The sequence below is a fragment of the Dromiciops gliroides genome, chromosome 2 (genome assembly GCF_019393635.1).
Source record: "Dromiciops gliroides isolate mDroGli1 chromosome 2, mDroGli1.pri, whole genome shotgun sequence".
NCBI classification, from domain to species: Eukaryota; Metazoa; Chordata; class Mammalia; order Microbiotheria; family Microbiotheriidae; genus Dromiciops; species Dromiciops gliroides.
Window position 1 is genome coordinate 201,230,566 of NC_057862.1, and position 24,865 is coordinate 201,255,430.

The 24,865-nt window shown below is 39.7% G+C and overlaps 1 protein-coding gene across 5 annotated transcripts; it reads right to left on the reverse strand.

The window, feature by feature from the left end:
* Positions 1 to 1,006: 1,006 nt before the first annotated feature.
* Positions 1,007 to 23,715, reverse strand: COCH (cochlin). Of its 5 annotated transcripts, none has more exons than XM_043985015.1 (12): positions 23,616 to 23,715; positions 22,545 to 22,601; positions 22,308 to 22,352; positions 18,679 to 18,835; positions 17,014 to 17,147; positions 16,236 to 16,298; positions 14,676 to 14,720; positions 14,436 to 14,583; positions 7,119 to 7,222; positions 5,626 to 5,852; positions 4,883 to 5,399; positions 1,007 to 2,193 (listed from the first exon to the last, which is right to left on the reverse strand). In XM_043985015.1, exons 2-12 carry the CDS (start codon positions 22,576 to 22,578, stop codon positions 2,018 to 2,020), a joined length of 1,650 nt encoding a protein of 549 aa, XP_043840950.1. In that variant the 5' UTR covers positions 22,579 to 22,601; positions 23,616 to 23,715; the 3' UTR covers positions 1,007 to 2,017. The 5 variants fall into 5 exon arrangements, with proteins under 5 accessions (XP_043840950.1, XP_043840948.1, XP_043840949.1 ...); XM_043985013.1 differs by lacking the exon at positions 23,616 to 23,715 and adding an exon at positions 23,026 to 23,151; XM_043985014.1 differs by lacking the exon at positions 23,616 to 23,715 and adding an exon at positions 22,720 to 22,732.
* Positions 23,716 to 24,865: the final 1,150 nt, after the last annotated feature.

Here is a 24,865-nt window from a genome sequence, read left to right on the forward strand (position 1 = left end):
TAGGACTGACCTATATAGGAATACTTGGGCTCATCTGATACGTAGTGGTTACTGTGAGAACATGGGCAAATCATTTAACTTAGGACCTCAGGACAAGAAAACTTAAATAATTTTCAGGTGAGTTGATCTGCAGTTGTATAATGGTCTACCTTCATGAAATCACAGGTCAAGGACCAAAAAAAGGTTATATTTTGTGTTCCAAAAGGCAAAAAAACTTCCCTCCCAGTAAGTACAACAATCATATTGTCTAGATTAAGCTCCATACTGTTTGATCAAGTTGTTTTTTAAAAACTGTTAAGAGGGGCAGCTAGGTGGCGCAGTGGGTAAAGCACTGGCCCTGGATTCAGGAGGACCCAAGTTCAAATCCAGCCTCAGACACTTGATACTAGCTGTGTGACCCTGGGCAAATCACTTAACCCTCATTGCCCGGCCGAAAAAGAAAAAAAAAAAAAGGTGTTGAGACTTAAAGTCTTCCTCTCTCTGATATGGAGAATACTTTGAATTATTTCTACAAGACTTGATGGTTGGCGGGTTTTTGTTGTTTTGTTTTGGTTATGACTGCTTAGATGTATTATATGGAAAGCCCTTTCTATTTCAATTAAGCTCTCCAGTTTTAGAGTGGTGTTTATATTGGTGTGGGGATGCTGAAGTGTGGAGGGAAAGCCTGTTGTCTTAGAATTGTACTTAAGAATGGGGAAAGGGTTTTAAACTGGTACTTTATTTGGTTTGCTCCTTTTGGTTGGTTTGTTCCTGTTTAACTTTGGTAAGAGAGGCAGCTTTGTAAATGTCCATTTATGTGAAGAAATTGATATGCTAATTTCAGAGCCATTTCTCACTATGAAGCAGGGCCTCTGTGGTCACCCATTCTTAGTCTGTTAGCCAATTCCTAGTTATTTTATGTGCTTAAAAATAAGACTTTTTTTGGGTAATATAAGACTGGCCTTTCTCCCAATTTATCTCAATTAGTGGCCTTTTTCTTTTTTTAACCTCATCTCCCACTTCCCTCATTGTAATAATCAAATCCTATAAATAAGAGTGTAATGTTAGGCAACTTGGAATAGTACAGACATTAAACGTTTTTTTTTTGTTTGTTTGTTTTTTATTGCTCAAACATCCAAGTAGTAATGTTTCATCCCTGTGGTTTCCATTCTAAGTTATTTGCAATGTGTATGTATTTTTCCTACGAATTATCTTCAAGCAAAATGTTTATAATGTAAGATGAGTTTAAAACTTGCTTGTCATTTTTTTTTTGTACATTAGAGATTGTTATAGTACTAGCCAGTTTCATCTATACGTGTAAAAAATTAAGGATATAAATAGAAAAATACAAGGCACTCCCCCCCACATTCAATGTAATAAGTTGCTAGTTATAAGTTATTACAAAAATACACTACGTAAAGCTTGATAAATGATTTCCTTTCGTGCCATTCATAAATCCTTAGTTTTACATCCAATGAACACGTACAGAAGTGAATAAAACACCAAGAGATCCTTCTTGAGTGCATAATGTTAAAGAAACATCTACAAATGAGCAGAACATAATTGGATCAAAATACTATTTTATCTGTTATGACATCATTTTGGCAAGCTCCAAGGAACTAAGAACCACTTCTATAAATAGGTTCCAATGTGTCCTTTTCATTTCTCATATTTAAGAGTTAATTTTTTTCTTTCTTTTTGGAGGAGATATATCTGCTTTCAGACCAATTTGCAGTTACCTTTTATTTATGATAACTTCAAGGTTGTCAATTGATATTAAATGATAACTCATTTTCCCTAACCAAGATTATGAGTATTTTTGCAAATAAGAAATGTGCTTCCAAAAATCATCTTGGATCTTATGCCTGTCATAAAGCCATTAATGTAAAATGTATAGTGTATATGTCCAATTAAGTTTTTGAGAGGTACTGATATCTTTAGAATGTTTATGTAGTAGATCCAAGTACTTTATGTATTGACATTAGCATAAGCACTAGAGACCTTTGTAGCATTTCTTTCTGCTATGAAAATGTCACTTTTACTGTTGTGATTCCAAGAAATCTCTACAAATGCCTCTAATTATATCAGTAGCTATCTGTTCTAATCCTGAGAACTCTCTTGTGAAGAAGGCATGAGTCTCCTTTGGTTCAGAGGCCATATCTTTCAGATCATCCAAAGGTGCCCAAGCCACACCAATAGAGTAGACGGTGATACCTATAACAGAAATATTTCAAAATGAATTTAAATGAAACTAGCTGATATATACAGTTATATAAGTATAAAAATTGGTTTCACATTTGACATTCATACACAGTTGGCATAGGATAAACTAAAGAGGCAATTCCATGATCTCAGGCTTCCTGCCCCAGTCATTTAGGGGTACTGAGATTAGGTATGAGGTTAGATTGCTAAATCACAGATAAAGCTTGGAATACTAGAATACCTTTTCCTATAACCATGTTAATGAACGTTTATAGTGAACATTACCCAAAAACTAAGAGCATTTAAAACAAATTTTTGCAGATCTGCATACTTCTTTAATAGCTCTGCTGTCAGTGTCATTTCTTAGTCTCCTCTGGTCATACTTCTTATTATAAGTAGATCAGTATACTCCTATCATTCTCTTATCCTCCCACCCCATATAAAACAAAAAAAAAACCCTTATGCATAAAAGTAAAATGGGAAACTTTCAGCAAAAAGAAAAAAAAAAGGAATAAAATGACATCCAGTAAACTCTTAGATATTAGTCAAAAAATAATTGTGAGTCTGTTAGTTTCTCAGAAAGTTTCCTTATACCTAAAATAAGTCCCGTTAGAAAAATTCCATTTTTCTTGGGTCTGACTAGAAACATCCTCTATCATTTTGGAGGTGAGGTTATATTTCCTATCCAGTAGTTGTATTTGTCTAGTTCCCAAACATGTAAATAATCTATCAGATATTTAGCATGTTAGCATCCTCCATAATAACCAATAAGTTAGATTCAGCCAAAAGACCTGTATGGAAAGTATCAGAATGGGTCCTAGTTACTTACCTCTGGCTTCAACTTCAGCAGATAGTCACTATGGTTCTCCAAGATTAACAATTAGTAATTGTATTAAGAGCAAGCACAGGTAATATGACAAGTGCTACTTGTCACTTATCAGAAACAATTTCTGATGGCATTGCAAATTCTCACCCCTTTTTCTCATTTCTCTTTTTAGGTCTACCTGTCGCACTAAAACACTGCTTAGACACACACATGGCTAAAGAAGGTGCTGAGTTCCTAGACCTAAACCCTCACCCAGTTTCAAGCTTTTTTGAATCATACTTTTCCCAACATGCAGGGAAAGCTCAAGCAAGACTATTAACAGCATAGCTTCAATGGAGATAAAATACAGGAAAATATTTGAATATTCAGAAACATAGTAGATGGGTTACAATGAGCAAGTGCACTTAGAAGGAAAAAAACCCAACAAGATTACTTAATATTCCATGATAGTTTGTATTGTATATATCAGTTAAATCCTAGGAAGGGAGCTAAAACTCCTGATTATACCCACCTGATATATCACCAAAAAGATGGGCATTTTAGGAACAAAGCTGAAAATATTCTGTCCTTGTCTGAAAATTGTAATACCTATTAGTTTAAAAGTTTTTCTTTTTAGCTTAAGGAAGATGTGATTTACTAGAAAAGGTCTAGCTGGAGAAGGGCAAGTAAAATGATAAACAGAAAGGGAGATAGATGATCTTTATTTAGGAGAGCTTAAAAATCAGGCCTCCTGTCTTGAGAGATGAAGACGGAACTAATTAACAAAGTAAACCCATATGTTCACTAAATCCAAGAATATTAGAATGCCAGGAAGCTCTTCATGTGAACATTCTATTTTACTACAGAGTTAGAGAGGTTAAAAAAAAAAAAGATTCAAATAAGGTCTAGATAAATCCATTGTGACAAAGTTAATGCCAAGGAAGACAAGTATGTCTTTCGTACTGCTTTTAGAAATCATTAGGATCATAGATTTAAGCTTGCAAGAGACCTTAAAAGACATCTAGTCAGGGCAGCTAAGTGGTGCAGTGGATAAAGCACCGGCCCTGGATTCAGGAGTAACAATTCAAATTTGTCCTCTGACACTTGACACTTGCTACCTTGCTAGTTTGACCCTGGGCAAGTCACTTAACCCTCATTGCCCTGCTCCCTTCTCCCCCCCCCCCCAAAAAAAAAAAAGACATCTAGTGGAACTCTTCCCCCTGCCTTTTTTTTAAACTGATGACAAGGGGGCAGCTAGGTGGTGCAGTGGATAAAGCACTGGCCCTGGATTCAGGAGGACCTGAGTTCAAATCCAGCATCAGACACTTGATGCTAGCTGTGTGACCCTGGGCAAGTCACTTAACCCCAACTGCCTCACCAAAAAAACCAAACAAACCCCAAAACAAAACAAAAAAACTGATGAGAAAACTTGGAGAAGTTAAATGACTGGCCCAAAGTCACACTAGTATATGTCAGAGGCAGGATTTGAATACAGGGCTTCCTAAGATCAGTATTCTACTACATCAAGCTGCTTCTTTAAGAAAAAAATTTCATATTTTTTTTTTTAGTGAGGCAATTGGGGTTAAGTGACTTGCCCAGGGTCACACAGCTAGTAAGTGTGTGTTAAGTGTCTGAGGCCGGATTTGAACTCAGTTACTCCTGACTCCAGGGCCGGTGCTCTATCCACTGCGCCACCTAGCTGCCCCAAAAATTTCATATTCTGATGAGAGTATTAAACTATTCATTTTCCTTCAAAGAATATAAAAATATAAGAAAATTTCCATGCTAAAATGAACAATTATTCTAATTGAGATGGAATCCTACTTACAGTACTGCCAGATGAACATTTCCTTAATGTTCTCCCAAATCTTACCCATGTAGGGATAAAAACATTACCTGCTTTATGAGCAGCAGCAGCAGGGGCTCTAACGTCATCATAGGACTGCCCATCAGTTACAATGACAAGGAAGTTTTTGTTGGGTCCATCCCTCACAGGGCCAAACACATTTCTCACGGTGAAAGAAATGGCATCTCCAGTGGCTGTCCCACCACTCATATAGCGGATGTTTCTAATGACAGCTAGGACATTCTCCTTGGTGGTATAGTCAGTAAAACTGAACTCTGTGCGTTGATCATAGGTGAACTGCACAGCAGCAATCTTGGCACCAATATCAGAGATCTCAAAGGTCTTGGCTATATTGGAGATAAATTCAAGCATAAGGCGGAAGTTACTGTCTCCTACACTACTGGAGCCATCAATCAGGAAAGCGATGTTGACAGAATTGTAGCACGTCTTGCTACACATCATCTGCTCATGGGTACAGAGCTTCTGGACCAGTGGCTTCACATACTTAGTGGTGCCAAACCAGCTTGGAATGTGGTAGGAGAAGAAACCATTATTCCGACAGACCGCCTGACAAGTAGAACAAAACACATTAGAGAAACCCTCAGGGAAACTCCAAGATGGCTTGCTTTCCTTTCTCAAAAAAAGAAAAGATGATCCACTTATGGAAAAATACCATAAATTTGTGCTCCCATTGTAAGTGTTCAAAGCACAACTGGGTAAGAAGAAAACCCTATTTCCCCAGAAGTTCTAGCACAGAATCACCACTAACCTAAACGTTCCCCAACCACCTTACCTTGTCCACAAAGCCAACATCCTGAACCATCCCCAGTTCTTCGGGTATAGGTTTGGCCACAGAGACAATGAATACATTAACCCCGAATTCTCTGGCCACAATGCCAGCTTCCTCTATGTCGTCAGAGGGCCAGCCATCAATGAAGACCACCACCACCTTTGGAATGCCTTTTCTCACTCCACTGTCTGCTGAGAAGAATTTCTGGGCTGTGTGTTTTAAGGCTTTTCCTAGGATTGAAAGGGAAGACCATACTGAAGCAGCCTTCACCACAGGAACTGATTTTCTGATTACCTATAGGTACCCACTACCTGGCAATCTGAGGTCTTAAATTGTGGAAACCTTTTGCCTCTTCCTATGACTATAAAGACATGACTGATGGAAGAAGCTTAATTATTCCAAAAGACTTAACCCAGTCAATTTAATTTTTAAAAATTTATTAAGTGCCTACTAATATATGTTCTAGACATGTTCTTGACAAGGACAACAGCCCTTGCCTGGACAAAACTCTTTGGAATATACATTATTCCCACCCCCTTCTCATAAGCCTTACTTCCTTCAGAGTGATTTTCATACTAACTTTAGTTAGGCGTCACGAAGACACAAGTAGGTTCCTACCTTCATGGAAAATCCCTTGTCCATCTCAATTAGCAAATGACTAGCTACCCTAAAATGCTCAATAGAACTGAAAGTCTGTAACAGAAATTAACAACCCAAATCCCGGTTCACGTCTTTTGGGGCAAGTCCCAATCCTTAATTCTAGTGCCTTCCCTCTTAATTACTTCCTGCTATCCTGTTTATATCTTGCTTTGTATATATTTGTTTAAATATGGTCTTCCCCATTGGATTGTACACTCCTTGAGGGCAGGGACTGTCTTGCTTCTTTTTGTATCCCCAGCAATTAGCACAGTGCCTTGTACTTCGTAGGTGCTTAATAAATGTTTATTGACTTATCGATTAACCTGTACAGATATAAATGATTACTGCTCTTTCATATCTGAAGAAAGACAAATAATAATAGGAGTATTCAGTGATCATAGCTGTGCCATGCCAATATAATAAAAAGGACAATGCCATCAAGTAATTTACAGAATTAGTGCTGTACTGATTGTTAAACTTAGTTCCTTTGCTCTCTTCTGTACAGTAGGGACACCTATATGTGACATGTAGCCTCGTTACTCTAACTGTAAGCATTCTTTTTTTTTTTTTTTTTTGCAGGGCATTGAGGGTTAAGTGACTTGCCCAGGGTCACATAGCTCGTAATTATTAAGTGAGGCCGGATTTGAACTCAGGTCCTTCTGAATCCAGGGCCGGTGCTCTATCCACTGTGCCACCTAGCTGCCCTGTAAACATTCTTTAAAAAAAAAAAAAGTTCCCAAAAGTCATAAGATTTTTTTTTAATCCAAAAAATATTTTGTGACACTGTCACATATTAAGAGATGATTTCCCATTGGTAGTCAGCTGTCCCTAGGTCCTACAACTCGAGGTCTACTTACCTGTATTGGAATTGCCCCCTCTGAAACCCACTTCCTTTATGGCAAACAAAACATCTTTGGCTGAAGTAAAATTCTTCAGAAAAAATTCAATTTTGGGATGTTCACTAAGAGGAAAACAAGACAAAAGTTATTTCTGACAGAATGAATAAAAATATATTCTTCTGAACCTCCTTAAAAACTAGTAGCATTTACATAGCACCTTAAGGTTTGTAAAGTGCTTTTATATATGTTATTTCATTTGATCCTTTCAACAACCCTGTGAATTAGGCGCTCTTATTATCTCTATTTTACAGATGAGGAAGGAGGGCTGAGATGGGGTAAGTGACTTGCCTAGGGTCACAAAGCTAGTAAGTATCATGAAATCTAATTCAGACTCATCTTCCTGCCTCCATGTCCAAAGCTCTATCTACTACACCACCTACCTACTCTAATGTAACTTTTTACTTTAGGCAACATTTAGATTTCTCTCCTAATTACACAGAATAGTGGATACAAGATACAGAACCCCTGGTGCTTATTACAGAAGACAGCAATGTTAGTAACTAAGCAATTAAAGTATCTGAGCCTAGGACTTCAGTGAGAGTAGCTAAATACAGTGACAGACCAAAGTTTTTAACAAAGGAAAAGGGTAATTAAAACAAAACAAAAATAACCCTTGTTATAGACTTTCAGTAAATTGAAGATTTATTTATTTATTTAATTGATTGATTAATTTTGGGGGGTGGGGTGGGACAATGAGGGTTAAGTGACTTGCCCAGGGTCACACAGCTAGTAAGTGTCAAGTGTCTGAGGCTGAATTTGAACTCAGATCCTCCTGAATCCAAGGCTGGTGCTTTATCCACTCTGCCACCTAGCTGCCCCCGAAGATTTTATTTTTGTTCTTAAAAATATAGACAGATCTGCCAGTCTTAAATCTACATGTAATTCAGGTATTGATTTGGGATTGTTCATTGCTACCTGAGGGTTCCAAGCTTTTCAATTTACTCTTAGAAGTATTCTCCGTGTGTGTGTGTGTGTGTGTGTGTGTGTGTGTGTGTGTGTGTATGTTTTAAGTTATTGCTCATACTCAAGGATCTGTGACTTGGGGAGTAGAAATTTCCTTCATCTACCGGAACTACCTACAACTTAGTAAATAAATCTTAAAGAGTTGCCTGAGGCTTGGAGAGATTTAACTGATAATCTCTGTCATATGGCTAGTTAAGTGCCAGAGACTAGATTTGAACCGAGGTCTTCCTGATAGGATCCAGCACAGTATTCACTACACTGGGATCCATTGTATTTATATTGCTTGTGTTGCTTTTGTATATTTCCATTCATTTTTTTAGGTCCGTGGATAAATAGGTACTTGCTGATTGTAAAACTTAAAAAGGTCCTCAGCCTTGAGCACAATGGCTTGCTAACAGTAAGTAATGATTTATGTGGGGCAAATAATAATGCTGATGACCTAACTGAACTTTTTTTTTAGCAGTTGTCGTACCTTGTATATTGTAGTATGCCCAAAATATATTTCGTGATTATTATACATTTGTTTCTAATCCTGCAGCAGCTGGAGGACCAGCTTTTTAACTGAAATAATTACCTCCCTGAGGTAGCTTGGTGGCGGAATGCGTAACAACACCTGTTCTGAAGTCAGGAAGGCTCTTCTCCCTGAGTTTAAATCTGACTTCAGGCACTTACCAGCTGTGTGACCCTTGGGAAGTCACTTAACCCTGTTTGCCTCAGTTTCATCATCTGTAAAGTGAGGTGGAGAAGGAAATGACAAACCTCGCTCCAGTATCTTTCCCAAGAAAACCCCAAATGGGGTCACAAGGAATTGGACAGAAGTGAAAAACGACTGAAAAAACAAACAAACAAAAATTACCTCCCTGCTCCAGAGGAAATATGAAACAGAAAATATGCTGAGAAAACTCAGCTCTCTATTCTAGGCTGGCCTTGTATTAGACTAAAAGATAATGTCCATTCCCAGCATGTACTGTGGGCCATGGGGAGAGCTGAACAGAAAAGCAGGATAGAAAAATTAGACATACCTTTACATTGTGATTCTATTGCTTTATTTGACATGCTGTGAATTCCTTATTCTGGCATGCCCATGTTAAAATCTAAGTTTAAAAATATCTCCCAAAACAAATCTATCATTTTTTATTATCTGTCATTTTGAATTATCTTTACCACTTTTCTTCCTTTGAACAGATAATGAAGAGATAACTATGTTCAAAAGCTTTTCTGGATTTTTTTCCCCCACTTAATTTTTATTGTGAACCTAACTGTCATCAACATAACATTTATTTCTTTTTTTTATCTTTCTTTTTTTTTTTTTAGTGAGGCAATTGGGGTTAAGTGACTTGCCCAGGGTCACACAGCTAGTAAGTGTTAAGTGTCTGAGGCTGGACTTGAACTCAGGTACTCCTGACTCCAGGGCTGGTGCTCTATCCACGGCGCCACCTAGCTGCCCCTCTTTCTTTCTTTTTTAAAGGCAGTTTGGGTTAGGTGACTTAACCAGGGTCACACAGTTAATAAGTGCCTGAGGTGGGGCAGCTAGGCGGCACAGTGGATAGAGCACTGGCCCTGGAGTCAGGAGTACCTGAGTTTAAATCCGGTCTCAGACACTTAACACTTACTAGCTGTGTGACCCCCGGGCAAGTCACTTAACCCCAATTGCCTCACTAAAAAAAACAAAAACAAAAAACACAAATAAGTGCCTGAGGTAAGATTTGAACTCAAGTCCTGCTGACTTCAGGGCCAGTGCTTTATCCACTACATCACCTAGCTGCCCCATAACATTTCAATATAGAAAGAAAAAGAGCCTTACTTAAGAAAATGAATTTCTGTGAAATATGGTTTACTATAAAATATTAAGACATTAGTGATTGAAAGAGAAGTACCACCAACATATCGTTTCCCAGTCTTATTGCTGGCAAAATTTAAATCACCTCACTCTTAAGAGTTAATGCTATGAACTGGAGCTTAGTTCTTTCTAAACTCAAAATTATAACCAACCCTACAGAATCTGACATACTCATGCATCCCCACCCCCAGACTGTGGGCAACTGTGGCCTACATCAGTTTCTCACTTTTAGATGGACCTCATCCAAGTAGTAGGTTGAGTGGTTGCCATAGTAACAGAGGTGGGTTTTTTTGTTGTTGTTGTTTTCCTACTTGAAATTCATGATTCAATAGGTGTCAGGGACTCCTGGGAGGATGAGGAGGAAGATCTGTGCTCCTGGTTTATTAATGGGAAGGTTTTAATGTAAAATGTAAGCTGAAGAGGATGAACATTAAATCAAAGACACAGATAATTAACATCTTAGAGTGAAAGTTCTTGCTAATTCACCAATGACCAAATGAGGAGACACAGGAAGGAATAAAGTCTAGCTGCCTAACGTCTAATTTCTTAAATGTGCTATGCATTTCAAAGATTAGTCAAACCTATAAAGTTTATGAATGCTGGGGTTGGGCTAGCTCTCCAAGGCGTTTCTGCTTTGATGGCAAAGGCTAAAGCTGTGACTTGAAAGAATTCACACCTATATAGTTTAAATTGATGCACTGGTGTATGAAATTTCATAGTCTCCAATTCTGAGTCTTAGAAATTGAAAAGCTTCACATTTGTCTATTTTTATTTATCTTTGTGGTTATCTCTTGGCTTGGAAAAGCACACAATCCGGCTCTAGAACCTTACTATAGCCTGGAAATCATGGGTTCTTCAAGGTTCTGGCCAAGGAATATATGGTACAGGGTAAAAGGTAATAGCTCTGGGGTCATAGGATCAAGATTCACATCCTGCCTCTGTCACTTACAACCTGTGTGACCTTGGACAAGTCACTTCAATCTCTCTGGGCCTCAGTTTCCTCATGTGTAAAATGAGAGCTTTAGACTGTTGTTCAGTTGGACTAAATCATGTCCAACTCTTCATGACCCCATTTGGGGTTTTCTTGGCAAAGATACTGCAGTGGTTTGCTATTATTTCCTTCTCTGGCTCATTTTACAGGTGAGGAAAATGAGGTAAACAGGGTTTAAGTGACTTGCCCAGGGTCCTACAGCTATTAAGTGTCTGAGGCCAGATTTGAACTCAGGTCTTCCTGACTTCAGGCCTGGCACTCTACCTGCTGTGCCACCTATCTATCTCCCCTGGCTTTAGACTAGGTGGCCTCAAATGCCCATTCCAGTTCTGAATCTATTATCTATTGATAATTCATGTCAAGCTAATCTGATTTGAAGGCAGATTAGAAACATTTCAAGTCATGTTCCAGCCTTGGAATCTCCTTAGAATATTCGAGCTGGAAGAGATCTTAGAGGAAGCAACTCTGAGAAGCCAGAAGGATGAATTCAGCAACTCGAGTTGTTCAGTCATTTTCAGCCATGTCCAACTCTTTGTGACCCTATATTGGGGTTTTCTTGGCAAAGGTACTAAAAATGGTTTGCCATTTCCTTCTCCAGCTCATTTTACAGATGAGGAAACTGAGGCAAACAGGGCTAAGTGACTTGCCCAGAGTCACACAGCTAGTGTCTGAGGCCAGATTTGGACTTAGGAAGATGAGTCATTGTATGATCACTGAAGAGAAATGGTGATTGCTATGATTCCCTATGATTTTATCAAGAACAAATCATACCCTGACTTTTATGACAAAGTTACTACTGATCACAGAAATTACCTAGATTTTACCAAAGCATTTCACAGAATCATAGTCTCAAAGATAGGAGGGACCTACAGAACCATCTATTCTAAACAGTACCTAAACAACATACCGAAGTGGTCACCAGCCTTTGGATTAGAGATTTAGAGTCAGAAGAGACCACAGATGCCATCCAGTCCAAACTCTTCCTTTTACAGACAAGGAAACAGGCATGAGGAAACCAGGTGATTTACCAGGTTCTCTCTCACAGGTAGAAAACATCACAGGTGCTATTGGAACACAGATTCTATGATTCCAGAGCAGGTGTTCTTTCCTCTGTCTCATCCTACCTCTCTATTTACCTGAAGGCGCCTAGACCCCTAGACCTACTGTCTCCCAAGGCAGCCCCTTACATTTTGGAGATGTAATAATTTTTTTAAAATAAAGTTTTTCTTTATCTCAAGTTGGAATTTTCCCTTTTATGGTTTCCACTCATTACTTCCAATTAGGACTAAGCAGAGCAAATATATTCCCTCTTCAATTATTTAAAATAGGTATCATGTCCTCCTCATTCTCCCTGCCAAGTATTCTCTTCTTCCTTGGTTCTCTTACTAATCTTCATGAACCCAAGACCCTTCACCATTCTGGCTGCATTCCTTATATCCAGCTCATCAATGTTCATTCTAAACTATGGAAATATGATACTCCAGATATATTCTGATCAATAGAGAGAGTACCCTGGTGCCTTAGCTATAGATACCACACCTCTCTGAATACAGTTTTAGAATTCATTAACTTTTTTAGCTATCCACTATTGACTTGTATTGAACTTGCAGTTCACTAAAACTTTAGGTCAGAGGTTCTCACCCATTTTTTGTGTATTATGAACCTCTCTGACAATCTGGTGAAGCCTAAGGACCCTTTCTCAGAATAATGTTTTTTAAACTCCCAAAATAAAATATGGAGAATTACAAAGGAAACCAATTATATTGAAGTACTTATCAACATATTTTGTTTTATTATTGTTGTTGTTTAAATGCTGATTCTCCCTATCTTGCACAGGCTGGAAGTACAAAGACTTCTTATAGGTCAGATCTCACTATTAATCATCATGGGACCTTTGATCTGTTCTGTTTCTGACCAGAGTCAGGTCACCTCTCCTTAGGGCATTTGGTGCCCTCCTCATTTGGGGACTCATCATATTGGTTCTGGACTTAGTGTAGATACCCAGCAGGGACTGCTGCAACTCAGAATTCCCAATCTCAACTAATTCACTAGCCTGAGCTTCCCCAGGATTACAGGTATATGCTACCATGCCCAGCTAATTTATATATGTATATGTATGGGTATGGGTATGGGTATTGGTGTGTATATGTGTATGTGTATATGTATATATACATATATATCTATGTCTGTGGGTGTATGTCTCTATCGATCTATCTATCTCTCTATCATCTGTTTATCTATCTGCCCTAGATCTTTTTCAAATTTGTATCTAGCCATACCTTTCCAATTTGATAAAGTCTCTCACAGTATCCTTGTGAGTAAGATGGAAGATCATGGACTGGAAAACTCTTAGGGTAAAAAAGATTGTAATATATTTGAATGACTGGACCTAAGTCACCCTCGGCGGTCCCAGTGAAATGACTGGAGATCTGTAGCCCTAATCTATGGAGTTCAACATTTTTTAAGCAATGACTTCAGTGAAGTCATAGATACCGTGCTCTTTGAATTTGCCATTTCTGTAAAGCCAATTTGGATAGCTAATATATTAGATCACAGATATGAAATTTTAAAAAGATTTGACAGGCCAGAATTATGGGCAGAATCTAATAAAATGAAATTCAATAGTAGTAAGCATAGGTAAAGTTCTACACTTTAAAAAAATCAACTTCACCAGTCTTCTTATTTAGGGGCTAAATCGTTTTTATAATTAGGCTTAATGTTAATAGTTGAAAACCACATTTACATTTAACTAAATGGATTTAATCTTAAATATAGATTTCTTTTTGCTAGAAATTAAATATTCTCCTATTTGAGTCTAATCAAGCTGGACTGGAATTGTTGAGGTATGAGAGAAAAATATCTAGCTCTCATAACAAGATGGTCAGGAATAAAAAAAAATTCTTGATGGTCTGGAAATCAAACAAATGGCATGCATCACTGTGAAAAAACTGGGGCTGAACATATATCTATCTAGCTATTTCCTCAGTACTTGGCACAGTGTCTAACACACAAGAGATCCTTAATAAATGCTTGTTGACTCTTGAAATTACTTTGAATTATTATGTGCAATCTTTGTACTTATTTGCATTTATATAGCAAATATGTATAATATATATTATATGTATATTTATATAGTGTGTTTTATCCTGCATATCTACATACGTATATGTATAATTAAGAATAACACATACACACAAATTGTATTTCCTGCATAGAATGTAAATACCTAAAAGGCAAAGGCTGTTTTGTTTTTGTTATTTTATGACTAGTACCTAACACAGGGCCATATATATAGGAGGAACTTCATGAATGTTTGTTGAATTTATTTGGTTCCCCTACCATTAAGTCTCCATGGGATTTTGGGATCTCGATTGTTCATGATACACATGCCATCTACAAAGGCCCTCCATCTATGGTTTCTAATTCTGAAAAGTCACTTGCTCTATCAGTCAAGTCTCTTGACATTTTGAAATATAGGTACCTGGCCTGAACAAGTCCCACATGTGGTCCTTCTGTTCCAATCCCCAACATCAGAGCCACTTTTCCAACAAAGTTCTTCTGTAGGTTAAATCTACGTTGTCCAATATTAAAGCTTCCATCAATCAGAAAAGCAATATCTGCCTTACAATCTGCAAAAGAGCAAAACAAGGAAGTTCAGTCAGCAGTCCTAGTAAAGCAAGGACTAAGTCTAAATGAAGTTAAAAATCTTGGGTCATCTTACCTTTGTTTCCAGCTTTTTTGTCAGGTGTTTTCTTCTGTCGTTTACCTGCAACACAGGAAGCACCCAACACCGTTACCAAAAGGAAGGAAGGCAGTTCCAAAGTGGAAAACTGAAGCAAGGAGAGGAGTCACTGGTAAGGACCATTATTTTTAAACAGACTGATCTATTTCTTTGGGTCACTTTCAGCCATAGAGGCAGCAATATCTCCACTAAAGAAATTGGAATTGTTGAGGTATGAGGAAAAAAAAATAGGATAACAAGATGGTCAGGAATAAAAAAGTTCCTGATAGTCTGGAAATCAAACAAATGGCATGTATCACTGTGAAAGAACTGGAGATGAGCATATATCTATCTAGTTATTTCCTTAGTACTTGGAACAGTGCCTGCCACAAGTTGGGAGGCAATTATCTACACCAAAGAAACTAGAAGTCAGCACCCTAAGAGCTCAGCTTGCTGTATCTCCAGACTTCCAGAGATCAGATGTTCAATTCCTGCTAAGGACAATGAGGAGGCCTTGAAGCTAAAGAGGAGACCCTGTCAGGAGGGAGAAAGGCAAAAGAAAGGATCTCATTTTCACTTCTCTGAGGTTCATCTGTAAAACGGAGATGATAATACTTTTACTATCTATTTTATAGAGATGAGATAATATTCATGAAACACACTGTAAACTTTGAGGCATAATGTTATGGGAGTTTTTATTATTTATCATTGCTATTTCTCCTCTCACATTGCTGTGTTTTCTTCTATGGCTGTAAATCTGTGAAAGCTTTAGGAATTCATCAATCAACAAGCATTTATGAAGCTCCTAATATATACTAGGTTGTGGGCACAAAAATGAAATAATTCTTAGTCTGAAGTTTAAATTCTACTGGGAAATACAATATATACACAAATAGTAAATACAAAGTAATTTCATGAATACTAACATCTGGGAAGGTAGAAATATGCATGTTAATAAATATATCAACACTAATTAATCAATGATGGTCAATTATTATAACTGAAGGAGGGCATTCCTTGGCTTCTTTTTCTTCATGTAGGAGGAAAAATCAGGGAGGATTTGGAGAATTTTGGTGAGGATTTCACAATCATAGAATTAGAGCTAGAAGGAATGTTTAGAAGCCATTGAGTCCAACACTTTCATCTAACAGAAAGAAACCGAGGTTCAGAGAGTGACTGCCTTAGGACACACAAGTAGTAAGTTGACAGAGATAGAATTAGAATTCATGTCTTAAGACTTCAACTACAATACTTATTTGACTGTACCAAGAGCTCATAACACACTTTTGCTTCTTCCACTGGATAAGATGAAGGAGAGGTGATGAGAATGGGTGTTAACAGAGTTCAAGGTAGACAAAAGGAATCATGTGAAATATGCCTGTGCCTTTTCATGCCTGTCATTTTAAGCAAGAGCAAAATTCAATATATTTGTTTAGTTGCTCTTTAACATCATCACAAAACAATTAAAAGTTTGATCCAACCCAATTATTAAAATACACTTATTTCTACTTTTCAGATTTGAGGCCCGGCAACTGAGAAGATAGATTCCACACTTCATACCTGCTGGTGGACGTGCTGTGGACACTGCCCGTCCTGTGGCTTCCAAAGCTCCACTTTTGCCTTCTGTTAATAAAATAAAAAGATGATTGATTTTTTTTTTCCTTCCCATCTCATCACCATCGGAGATTAAGGACTCAAGTTCAGGACTAAGACCAAGTAGGATACAGGGATGGTAAACCCTGAATGTTGATTGCCTACAGGAACAAACTGACCTTTCAGCTGTGAAGAACTAAATCTGACCCTCATTGAACAAGAAAACAAATCCCACTACTTTTCGACTCTACTGTTACTTATCTAAATGGAGTATATTTCTAATACTGGATCAGTCCTCTAACATCAGATGGAAAAAGTAGAGAGATACAGAAAGTGAAAAACACTTTTCTCCTTTCACACAGATTATACCAGATCAAAGATCAAAGGTGATACAATAAGTGACAACAATTGACGGCTTCAGTCTTTGGGACAAGCAACATAATCAAAGATGCTTGATGATTAATTAACGATGCTGACTTAAGAAAAGTAGACAATGTTGCTGCCTAGGGACACTTTTTTTTTCAAAGAAAAGGAAGCTAAAAAAACCAAAAAAAACAGGGCAGCTAGGTGGCGCAGTGGATAGAGCACCGGCCCCAGAGTCAGGAGTACCTGAGTTCAAATCTGGCCTCAGATACTTAACACTTACTAGCTGTGTGACCCTGGGCAGGTCACTTAACCCCAACTGCCTCACTTAAAAAAAAAAAAACCAAAAAAAAAAAAAGAAAAGGAAGCTAGTTGCACCTACTGGATACTGTGAAAGATGAGGACCATCGGGTCAGGGTTTGAGACTGGATGCCATTAGAAGCTACTGAAGAATAGTTTTCCCGGCCAGGTAGACCATAGACCCGCACAGCCCCTCCCGAGCTGGTGATTACCCCTCTGAAACATAATAATAATGGGTTGAGCAACAATTGAAACTCACACGTGAGATCATAGGATCATAGATTTAGAGCAGGAAGGAACCCCTGAGACCTACTGCAACCTTCTCATTTTATAGATGAGGACACTGAGTCCCAAATAAGTGAAATGACTTGCTCACACAGGTAAGAAGTAGAAGAGCCAGGATTCAAACCCAGGTCCTCATACAAATCCAGCACCAGATGCTACTTCTCAAAAACTTTATAGTAGCTCTAGGGACTAAAGTGGGTTGTCTGGGCTGCGATTCCCTGCTGCATCTAAGTAATAAAGCAAGATGATGGAATGGAAAGAGAATTTGACTTCAGAGTCAGAGTCAGAAGCCCTGGGTTTTACTACTGAGCCTTATGCTTACAAGTCATGGGATCATAGGCAAATTACTTAACCTCTCTCCAGTCCAGAGTTTTCTCATTAGTGAAACAGGGATAATAATACCTATACCACCTACTTTTTGAGGATTATACAGTATAAATAAGAGGTCTTATTATCTGCAATTCTGATAGGCACTGTGGCATAGAGAATAGTGTTACTCAGGAAGCACTCAATTTAAGACCTGTCTTTGATACTTTCCAGTTGTGTGACCATGGAGAAGTCACTTAATTTTTGGAGGCCTCAATTTCCTCATCTCTAAAACTGAGATCATAAGGTAGACAGCACCTATCCCAGAAGGTTGTCGTGATGCTCAAATGAGATAACAAATGTAAAGCTCTTGGGGGCGGCTAGGTGGCGCAGTGGATAAAGCACTGGCCCTGGATTCAGGAGTACCTGAGTTCAAATCCAGCCTCAGACACTTGACACTTACTAGCTGTGTGACCCTGGGCAAGTCACTTAACCCCCATTGCCCCGCCAAAAAAAAAAAAAAGTAAAGCTCTGTGCAAATGTCAGTTACTATTTATTATGAGGCAAGGCCATTCACGTCTCAGTTACTCAGGCAGAGAAGTCATCTAAAGATTCTATCAATCTTGCATCTGTCTATTTTTGTAATAACAGTTGTTAAGATTTGTAATAAAATATCTCTGGGGAAATGTGCCCTCAACTTTCTGAGTGACTGATAGGCATAGACTTGGGGGAGAGGGGCACTACTTTCTTACTATTTTTCTTTGTTTTCCAAAATTTTTTTAAAGTCCTGTTGAACCATGGGACTTGGGACTTTGTTCAGAATAAATTAAAAGGGGCACAGTCCATTCTTCAGCTTATCATTAGTGTAGGGAGCTGTAACATATTTTAGAACGAAAGAAGGGACCCCAAGAGAAAATTGAATCCATTTTGCCTTTTTGTCAGAATGACGTCTAGGGACTATTTTTTGTTTGTTTGTTTGTTTGTTTGAAGAGCTAAAGCTTCCCTTGACTATTTTATTCCATCTAAGGTTCTGAGGTTATCCAGGAAAGCTTTGAAAGCTGGTTGTTTCCTACAACCCAAACTGGCAAAATAACAATGTGAAAGTGGGAGTTGGCTAAAACAGCCACTCCTGCTCTGATGTGATCACTAGGCTTACCTGTGAATGGCAGCTCCACAGATGCTTGAAAGAGAGGCATATACTATGTTCCCAAAGACATAGAAATCTCGGAGAAGACACCCCCCAGGGCAAAGGACATCAGCTTTCTCCTTCCTGATATCAATTCCTCTTGTAAAGCATGTGATAGCAATAGGAGCTGAAGAAAAAGAAGGGGATAGAACCAGCCCCATGATTTCTTTGTGGTAGCTATTTTTTCTACTCTCTCTTTTTTTAGTCCAGAAATATCTTGACTTTGGCCAAGCTTGGTCTCTAAGAAAAGACAAGAGAAGGTACCACTCTGTTGCTTTTTTGGTTTTGTTTTGTCAGAAACAGTGGGTTATAGTATATATCAGACTTTTTCAATATGTTAGCTAATTTTGCTGATTTAAAAAAAATTCATTTAAATTTTGCTGTAAGGTATTAAACTGGGAGAGGAAAGGAGGAGAGATTCTTTGAGAAATGTAGGTGACATGAAAACAAAAGATATCAATAACAATGTTTTTAAGGTACTTTAGAAGAGGAGAGGAGAGATACTTTGAGAAATGTAGGTGATATAAAAATAAATAAATAAAAATGTGTTTTTTAAAAAAACCATATGAATATTTTGACTCCTCTACTACATTTTAGATTTTTAGGAAGGCCAGGTAAGCACCTTCCCCAAACTGGGTCCAGCCCTTAGTCATGGGTCTCTTATACTACAAAATTCTAATTTTTGTATTTTTTTTTCAGGGCTGGTTTGAAGGTCATGCTGGAAAGATGTGTTTGGGATGACTTAATAACTTTGGTCCAAGATAAAGCAGTATTAGTAGTAATAATAGTCTTCACTCTTATAAAAGTGAAAAATTTACAAATCCTACTTTGCAAGCGTTACCTGCAAAGAGATTACATATATAAAATTGTTTTTGAATGATTCTACAACTAAACGTGTATATATGTGTAGGCAATCTGAATAAGATATGAGATAACTCCCTGGTTTAAGAATGCTATTTCTGTAGTTTAGCTAGTCCCGGAACACAGTATTGGTACATTAAAAAACAACAACCCTACGTGCTTATGTAAGTTAAACAGTAAATACATTCTTCCCTAATATGAAACAGAGGCATAAGAATGGAGGGCTGGTCTTAGAGTTTAGAGGACCTGGGTTTGAGTCCTACCACTGACACATATTTTCACTATAATCATAGATAAAAGTCTTTTAGCCTCTCAGTGCCCAGGCAATTTTCTGAGATCTATATAAATTACAGAAGAGTTGCTAATCTGTACTGGCAAAAGGGTTTCTACCCAAGGCATTCTGGGTCTCTAGAGGCAGCTAGGTGGCACAAAGGAAACAATGTTGAACCTGGACATCAGACACACAACTAGTGTGACCCTGGGCAAGACACTAACCCTGTCTGCCTCAGTTTCCCCATCTGTGAAATGGGGACAATAATAGTGACTGCCTCTAATGGTTATTATCAGGATAGGATGACATACTATTTGTAAACCACTTTGCATACTATAAAGTGCTATGTAAATGCTAGTTATTATTACCCTGATTAAACCACAGGTCCAGACCAAAAGTATGAAACAAAGCAATCATTCTCCATGTCATGATACGAGAAAATAAAATTCTCCATCAAGAAAAATATTAGAAAGACAAGAACAGGGGCAGCTAGGTGGTGCAGTGGATAGAGCACCGGCCCTGGAGTCAGGAGTACCTGAGTTCAAATCTGGCCTCAGACACTTAACACTTACTAGCTGTGTGACCCTGGGCAAGTCACTTAACCCCAATTGCCTCACTAAAAAAAAAAAAAAAGACAAGAACAACAACTTTTTAAGCATGCTAAACTACAAATTGGAAAACCTATATGAGTATTAAATTTAGAATGAATGGAAGCAGGTGTTGTCTTACAAGCATTCAGCTAAGAAATTTTACAACAGATTATGTGAAAAATTTAACACTAGAGAGAGTTCTATTCAAGTACTTAATACATATGTTTTTAGGGTCAATAATGCTCAATTTAGGACTCTGCATTCTTGAGCATTCTTTGGAAAAACCTACCAAGACCTGTTGGATCTAGAACAAGAAGTAAGTCTTCCATAAGGAGGTTTAACCAGGGCATAAGAGACCATTGTCTTACAGATATTCATATCAAATGCTACTTTATGAGCTGTAGAAAATGAATGTCCTTACAGAAGAAGAATCTAGCAGCTTCAAACATTATCTCACTGATTCCACTGAAATCATACTGGAAATCATCATCTTTTACATGTTTGGATAAGCAAATCAAAGTTTGACCAAAATCCCCATCTCCCACGATTATTTCTAATCTCACTGTTACCTCATTTATTGGCTGCCCATTTTCCCCTACATAATACTTCTCTTCTTTGAAAGAAACCAAAAAATAATACATTTAAATAGGAATCCCACTTGTAAAATCCAGAAACAACAAAATTCCAAACAAACACACACTCCAAATACACAAGGTTGGAAAATGTACTTTCTAAAGTAAGAAATTAATCCCAAAGTGCTGCATGTAAAGGGGTTCCTTACAGAGGTACAGACAAATAAATGAAGCTTGATCAGATCTTGTGGTCCACCTGGCCCATACCAAAGTTCAAATGCTGCACAATCCCAAGGTACAATCCCACTTGGAACCCAGGTCTGGGGCATAGTTGAGTGCTGTTAGGCAGTCAGTGGATTCTGTGATACCACCCAGAAAAGGAGGCAACTTTTTCCTCATCCTGTGACTTAGAGAATCAGAGCACCTAGAGTTGGAAGGGGTCTATTTCCTAATATGAATCCTATCTACAACATCCTTCGATCACAAGGGCTTCCATCTGACTTCCATCCAATTTGTTTGAACACTACTAGTGAAGAGAAACTCAGTACATCACCCTGCAGCTTAGTCCATTAAAAAAAAAAAACTTTTTCATTGTACTGAAATAAACAAAATAAAACTCCCTAAAATTTCTACCCATTACCTCTACCTATGCTCCTTGAGGTCAAACAAGAAATCCCCTTCCGATTTGACTTTTCAAGACCATCACCTCTCTCTGGATGCTGCAACCTTACATGTTCTGAGCCTCTCTTCCTTTCCCGAAGATCTTAAGTGGCAACTTTTTTTCAGGTAATGAACCTACCACAGCTCTCCACCCCCCCCCTCCCCACCCCCGTTCCTTAACACTTACCTTCTCCATCTTAGGGTCAGAGGTGGGGGAAATTACCTCTAGAACAGCAGGGCTGAAAGACCTCCATTCGGACTAAAAAAGTAGCAGGACTGGGAGAACGACCCTTATTAGGACCACAGGAGTAGCAGAGCTGGGGGAACGACCCCCTTAGGACCGAAAGAGCAACTCGAGTGTAGGATTAATGAACAATAAACCAGTATATTACAGCTTCAGAAAAAGGACAGAGGCAGAAATCCCTTTAAAGGGGGGGGGACAAATTGGTAACCAGCCCACTCGTTTCTGCCCTTTTTCCCCCCAAGTCTACACTCTCCCAAAAAGCTGGCCCAAGGAGGCTCAAGGTCAGGTTCTGGGGGTGGGCTGGGCTCCTGCGCATTGCTCACACTGAGAGGCCCGAGTTCTGTGAACTTCTCCCTCCAACCCCTGGTCCCCCATTGTTTCTGGCCAGAACCTGAACTCACCCGCGCCCTCGCAGCTCACAGGTCCCGGCAGGAGGAAGAAGCCACCTGTACAAAGAAGAGAAGGGAACGGCTCAGGGTTCCCTCTTCTTCTCCCCATCCCACTACCTCCTCCGGAGTCCAAGGAGAGGCTAGAAGCAAACCCGGGACAGGATATTGGGGGAAAGGGGGAAGAGTCAGAGGGTGAGGGGTACTGGGAGACAGAAACTGAGGGCGAGTAATGGCCCACGAATTACCCACCGAGGCAGAGAAGAGAGATCCAAGCCGGAGACATGCTGGCTCGAGGAATACTCAGACCTGGACGGAGGAGAGAAGAGAAGGGACTTCTGTGCGTTATCATCACTCTCTATGGTCAGCTTCTGGGGCAATCGATGTCCCCCACCCAGATCCATTTCAGCCTCTCCCTCCCCCACACCTCCAACTTCTGGTCTCCAGGCACTCTGTCTACAGCTGCCCCAGTTCCAAGGAACTGGGGTCTCCTCCCTGTTCCCACCCCTCTCCCAGCTGCCCGGTGTGTTCGGGACTCCTTCGGAAATCCCGGTTCCCTTAGTATGCAACTGGGCCATGTCTTTGCTCCAAGGAGAAGAAAGGGGGCGGCTGCTCCTTTCCAGCTCGAGGTTCATATTCCTTCTGTAGAAGGTGCAAAATTCAGAGCCTTTTGGGTAATAACAGATCTAGAAGAGACGCTGGAGGGAGATACCCCGGCTGGGTGAGAGGGTACCTGATTTGGAGGCAGGGAAGCAAGCAAAAGGATAAGTAAGGGAGAAAGAAAAGAGGGAAGAGACGAATGGAGACAGAAAGAAGACGGACGGACGGACGGACGGACGGACGGACACACACACACACACACACACACACACACACACACACACACACACACACACACACACACACAGAGCTCTCCACCTGCTTGCTCGCTGTCAGGCTGGGTGTGCACAAGTGCAGAAAGCCCGGGAGCCCGGGTCGACTATAAAGCGTCTCCTGCGCGCATGGGCACTGGGCCGGGGGCAAAGAGGGGACAGAAATTGGGGAGGGCCTTGAGGGGAAGGGGGGGGGCTGCGTGGGGGAGCAGGGATTCTCCTCGGGACTGGGCGGCGGCGGCAGCCTGGTTCCCACTGCTCTTTCTCCTCCCTCCTCCCCTGGGGACTTGCCGGGGGTGAGGCCAGGCTGGAGGCGCCTTGCGCCACAGGAGCCGCCTACTCTCCGCGGGGCTGCCCAGTTGTCTGGGGAGCACTAAGAGCTCAGGAAAGGGTCACCTGGACTGGGCCCTTCCTCCCTTCTGGGGGACGTCGGACATGGGGAGCCAATTACCAAATGGTGGGCACCTTCATCCGCCCCGTTTCCCAAGGGAACCCCCAGAGGGTGGGCATGGGGATGAACCGGGGTAGCCACAGACAGGAGCTGGTCTGTAGGGTCCAAGGACTCAGAGAAATGTGTTTCGGGGGGGAGGAGTAAAAATGAGCTGATGTGAAGTATTCAGCCTTGCCCAGCGTTTCGTTGAGATTTCAGTGGGAAAGGAAAGCATGCAGCGCAGTTGAGCAGGTTCTATAGATAAAAACCAGGGTCAGATTACCAACCTTCTCTCCTCCCTCTTCCTCCCACTTCTGTTCCCCAGAGAACATTCCAGCATTTGATTAGTGGGGTGGTGGGATTTCACCAGGCACAAAAACCTGCACTTTTTTGGTATTTCTCTAAGGAGAAGAGGAGGCAGCCTTGCTTGTCAAGTCTTACCTTGAGAGTTTGAACCTTGTTGCCTGGCAATTGGACACAATACCTGACACATATGCTTAATAAGTGTTAGTTGACTGACTAGCTTAGCACTGTAAGGGGGAAGAGATGCACATATATAAGTATATACAAAATAAATAGGCAGTTTCCGGGAAAGGGGCACTAGATGGGGGGGGGGGGTCTTAAGAAAAGGTTTTGTATAAAAACTGATAATTGAGCTGAGTTGGAGAGAAAGCAGGTATCCCAAGACTCAGACATGAGGAGGGAATTCCTTCCAGGCATGGGGGAGAACCAGTGTGAAGGCAGGGAAATAGGAGATGGTTGTGGAGAGATGGAGCATTGGGTGTGAAGAGAAGCAAGTAAAACAGTATGGCTGGAGAGAAATATGTAAGGTGACTGGAAAGGTAGGAAGGAGCCAGGTTATGTAGGGCTTCACATGACAAACAGGTCACTTTGTATTCTGTCTTAGAGGCAATAGGAAACTAATGGAGTTTATTGTGTTTGGGAGGAGGGAGTGTTAACGTGGTCAGTCCTACACTTTAGGAAAATCACTTGGGCAATTATGTGGAGGATGGTTTGGACTGGAGAGAGGTTTAAGGAAGGGAGGCTATTTTATTTTGTTCTTTTACAATTTTTATTTCCTTATTTCCTTTTTAATTTATGGAATAAAACAAGCATTTCCATAGCATTGTATAATAAAAAAGATGATCGCACTTGAAGCTGCAACTCTATCATGTACAAATTGCTATTCCCTTTAAATATATAATAAAGTTATGTAAAATTTTCTCTCCCCTCTCTACACTAGAGATGGTGACCATTAGGCACAAAATGTA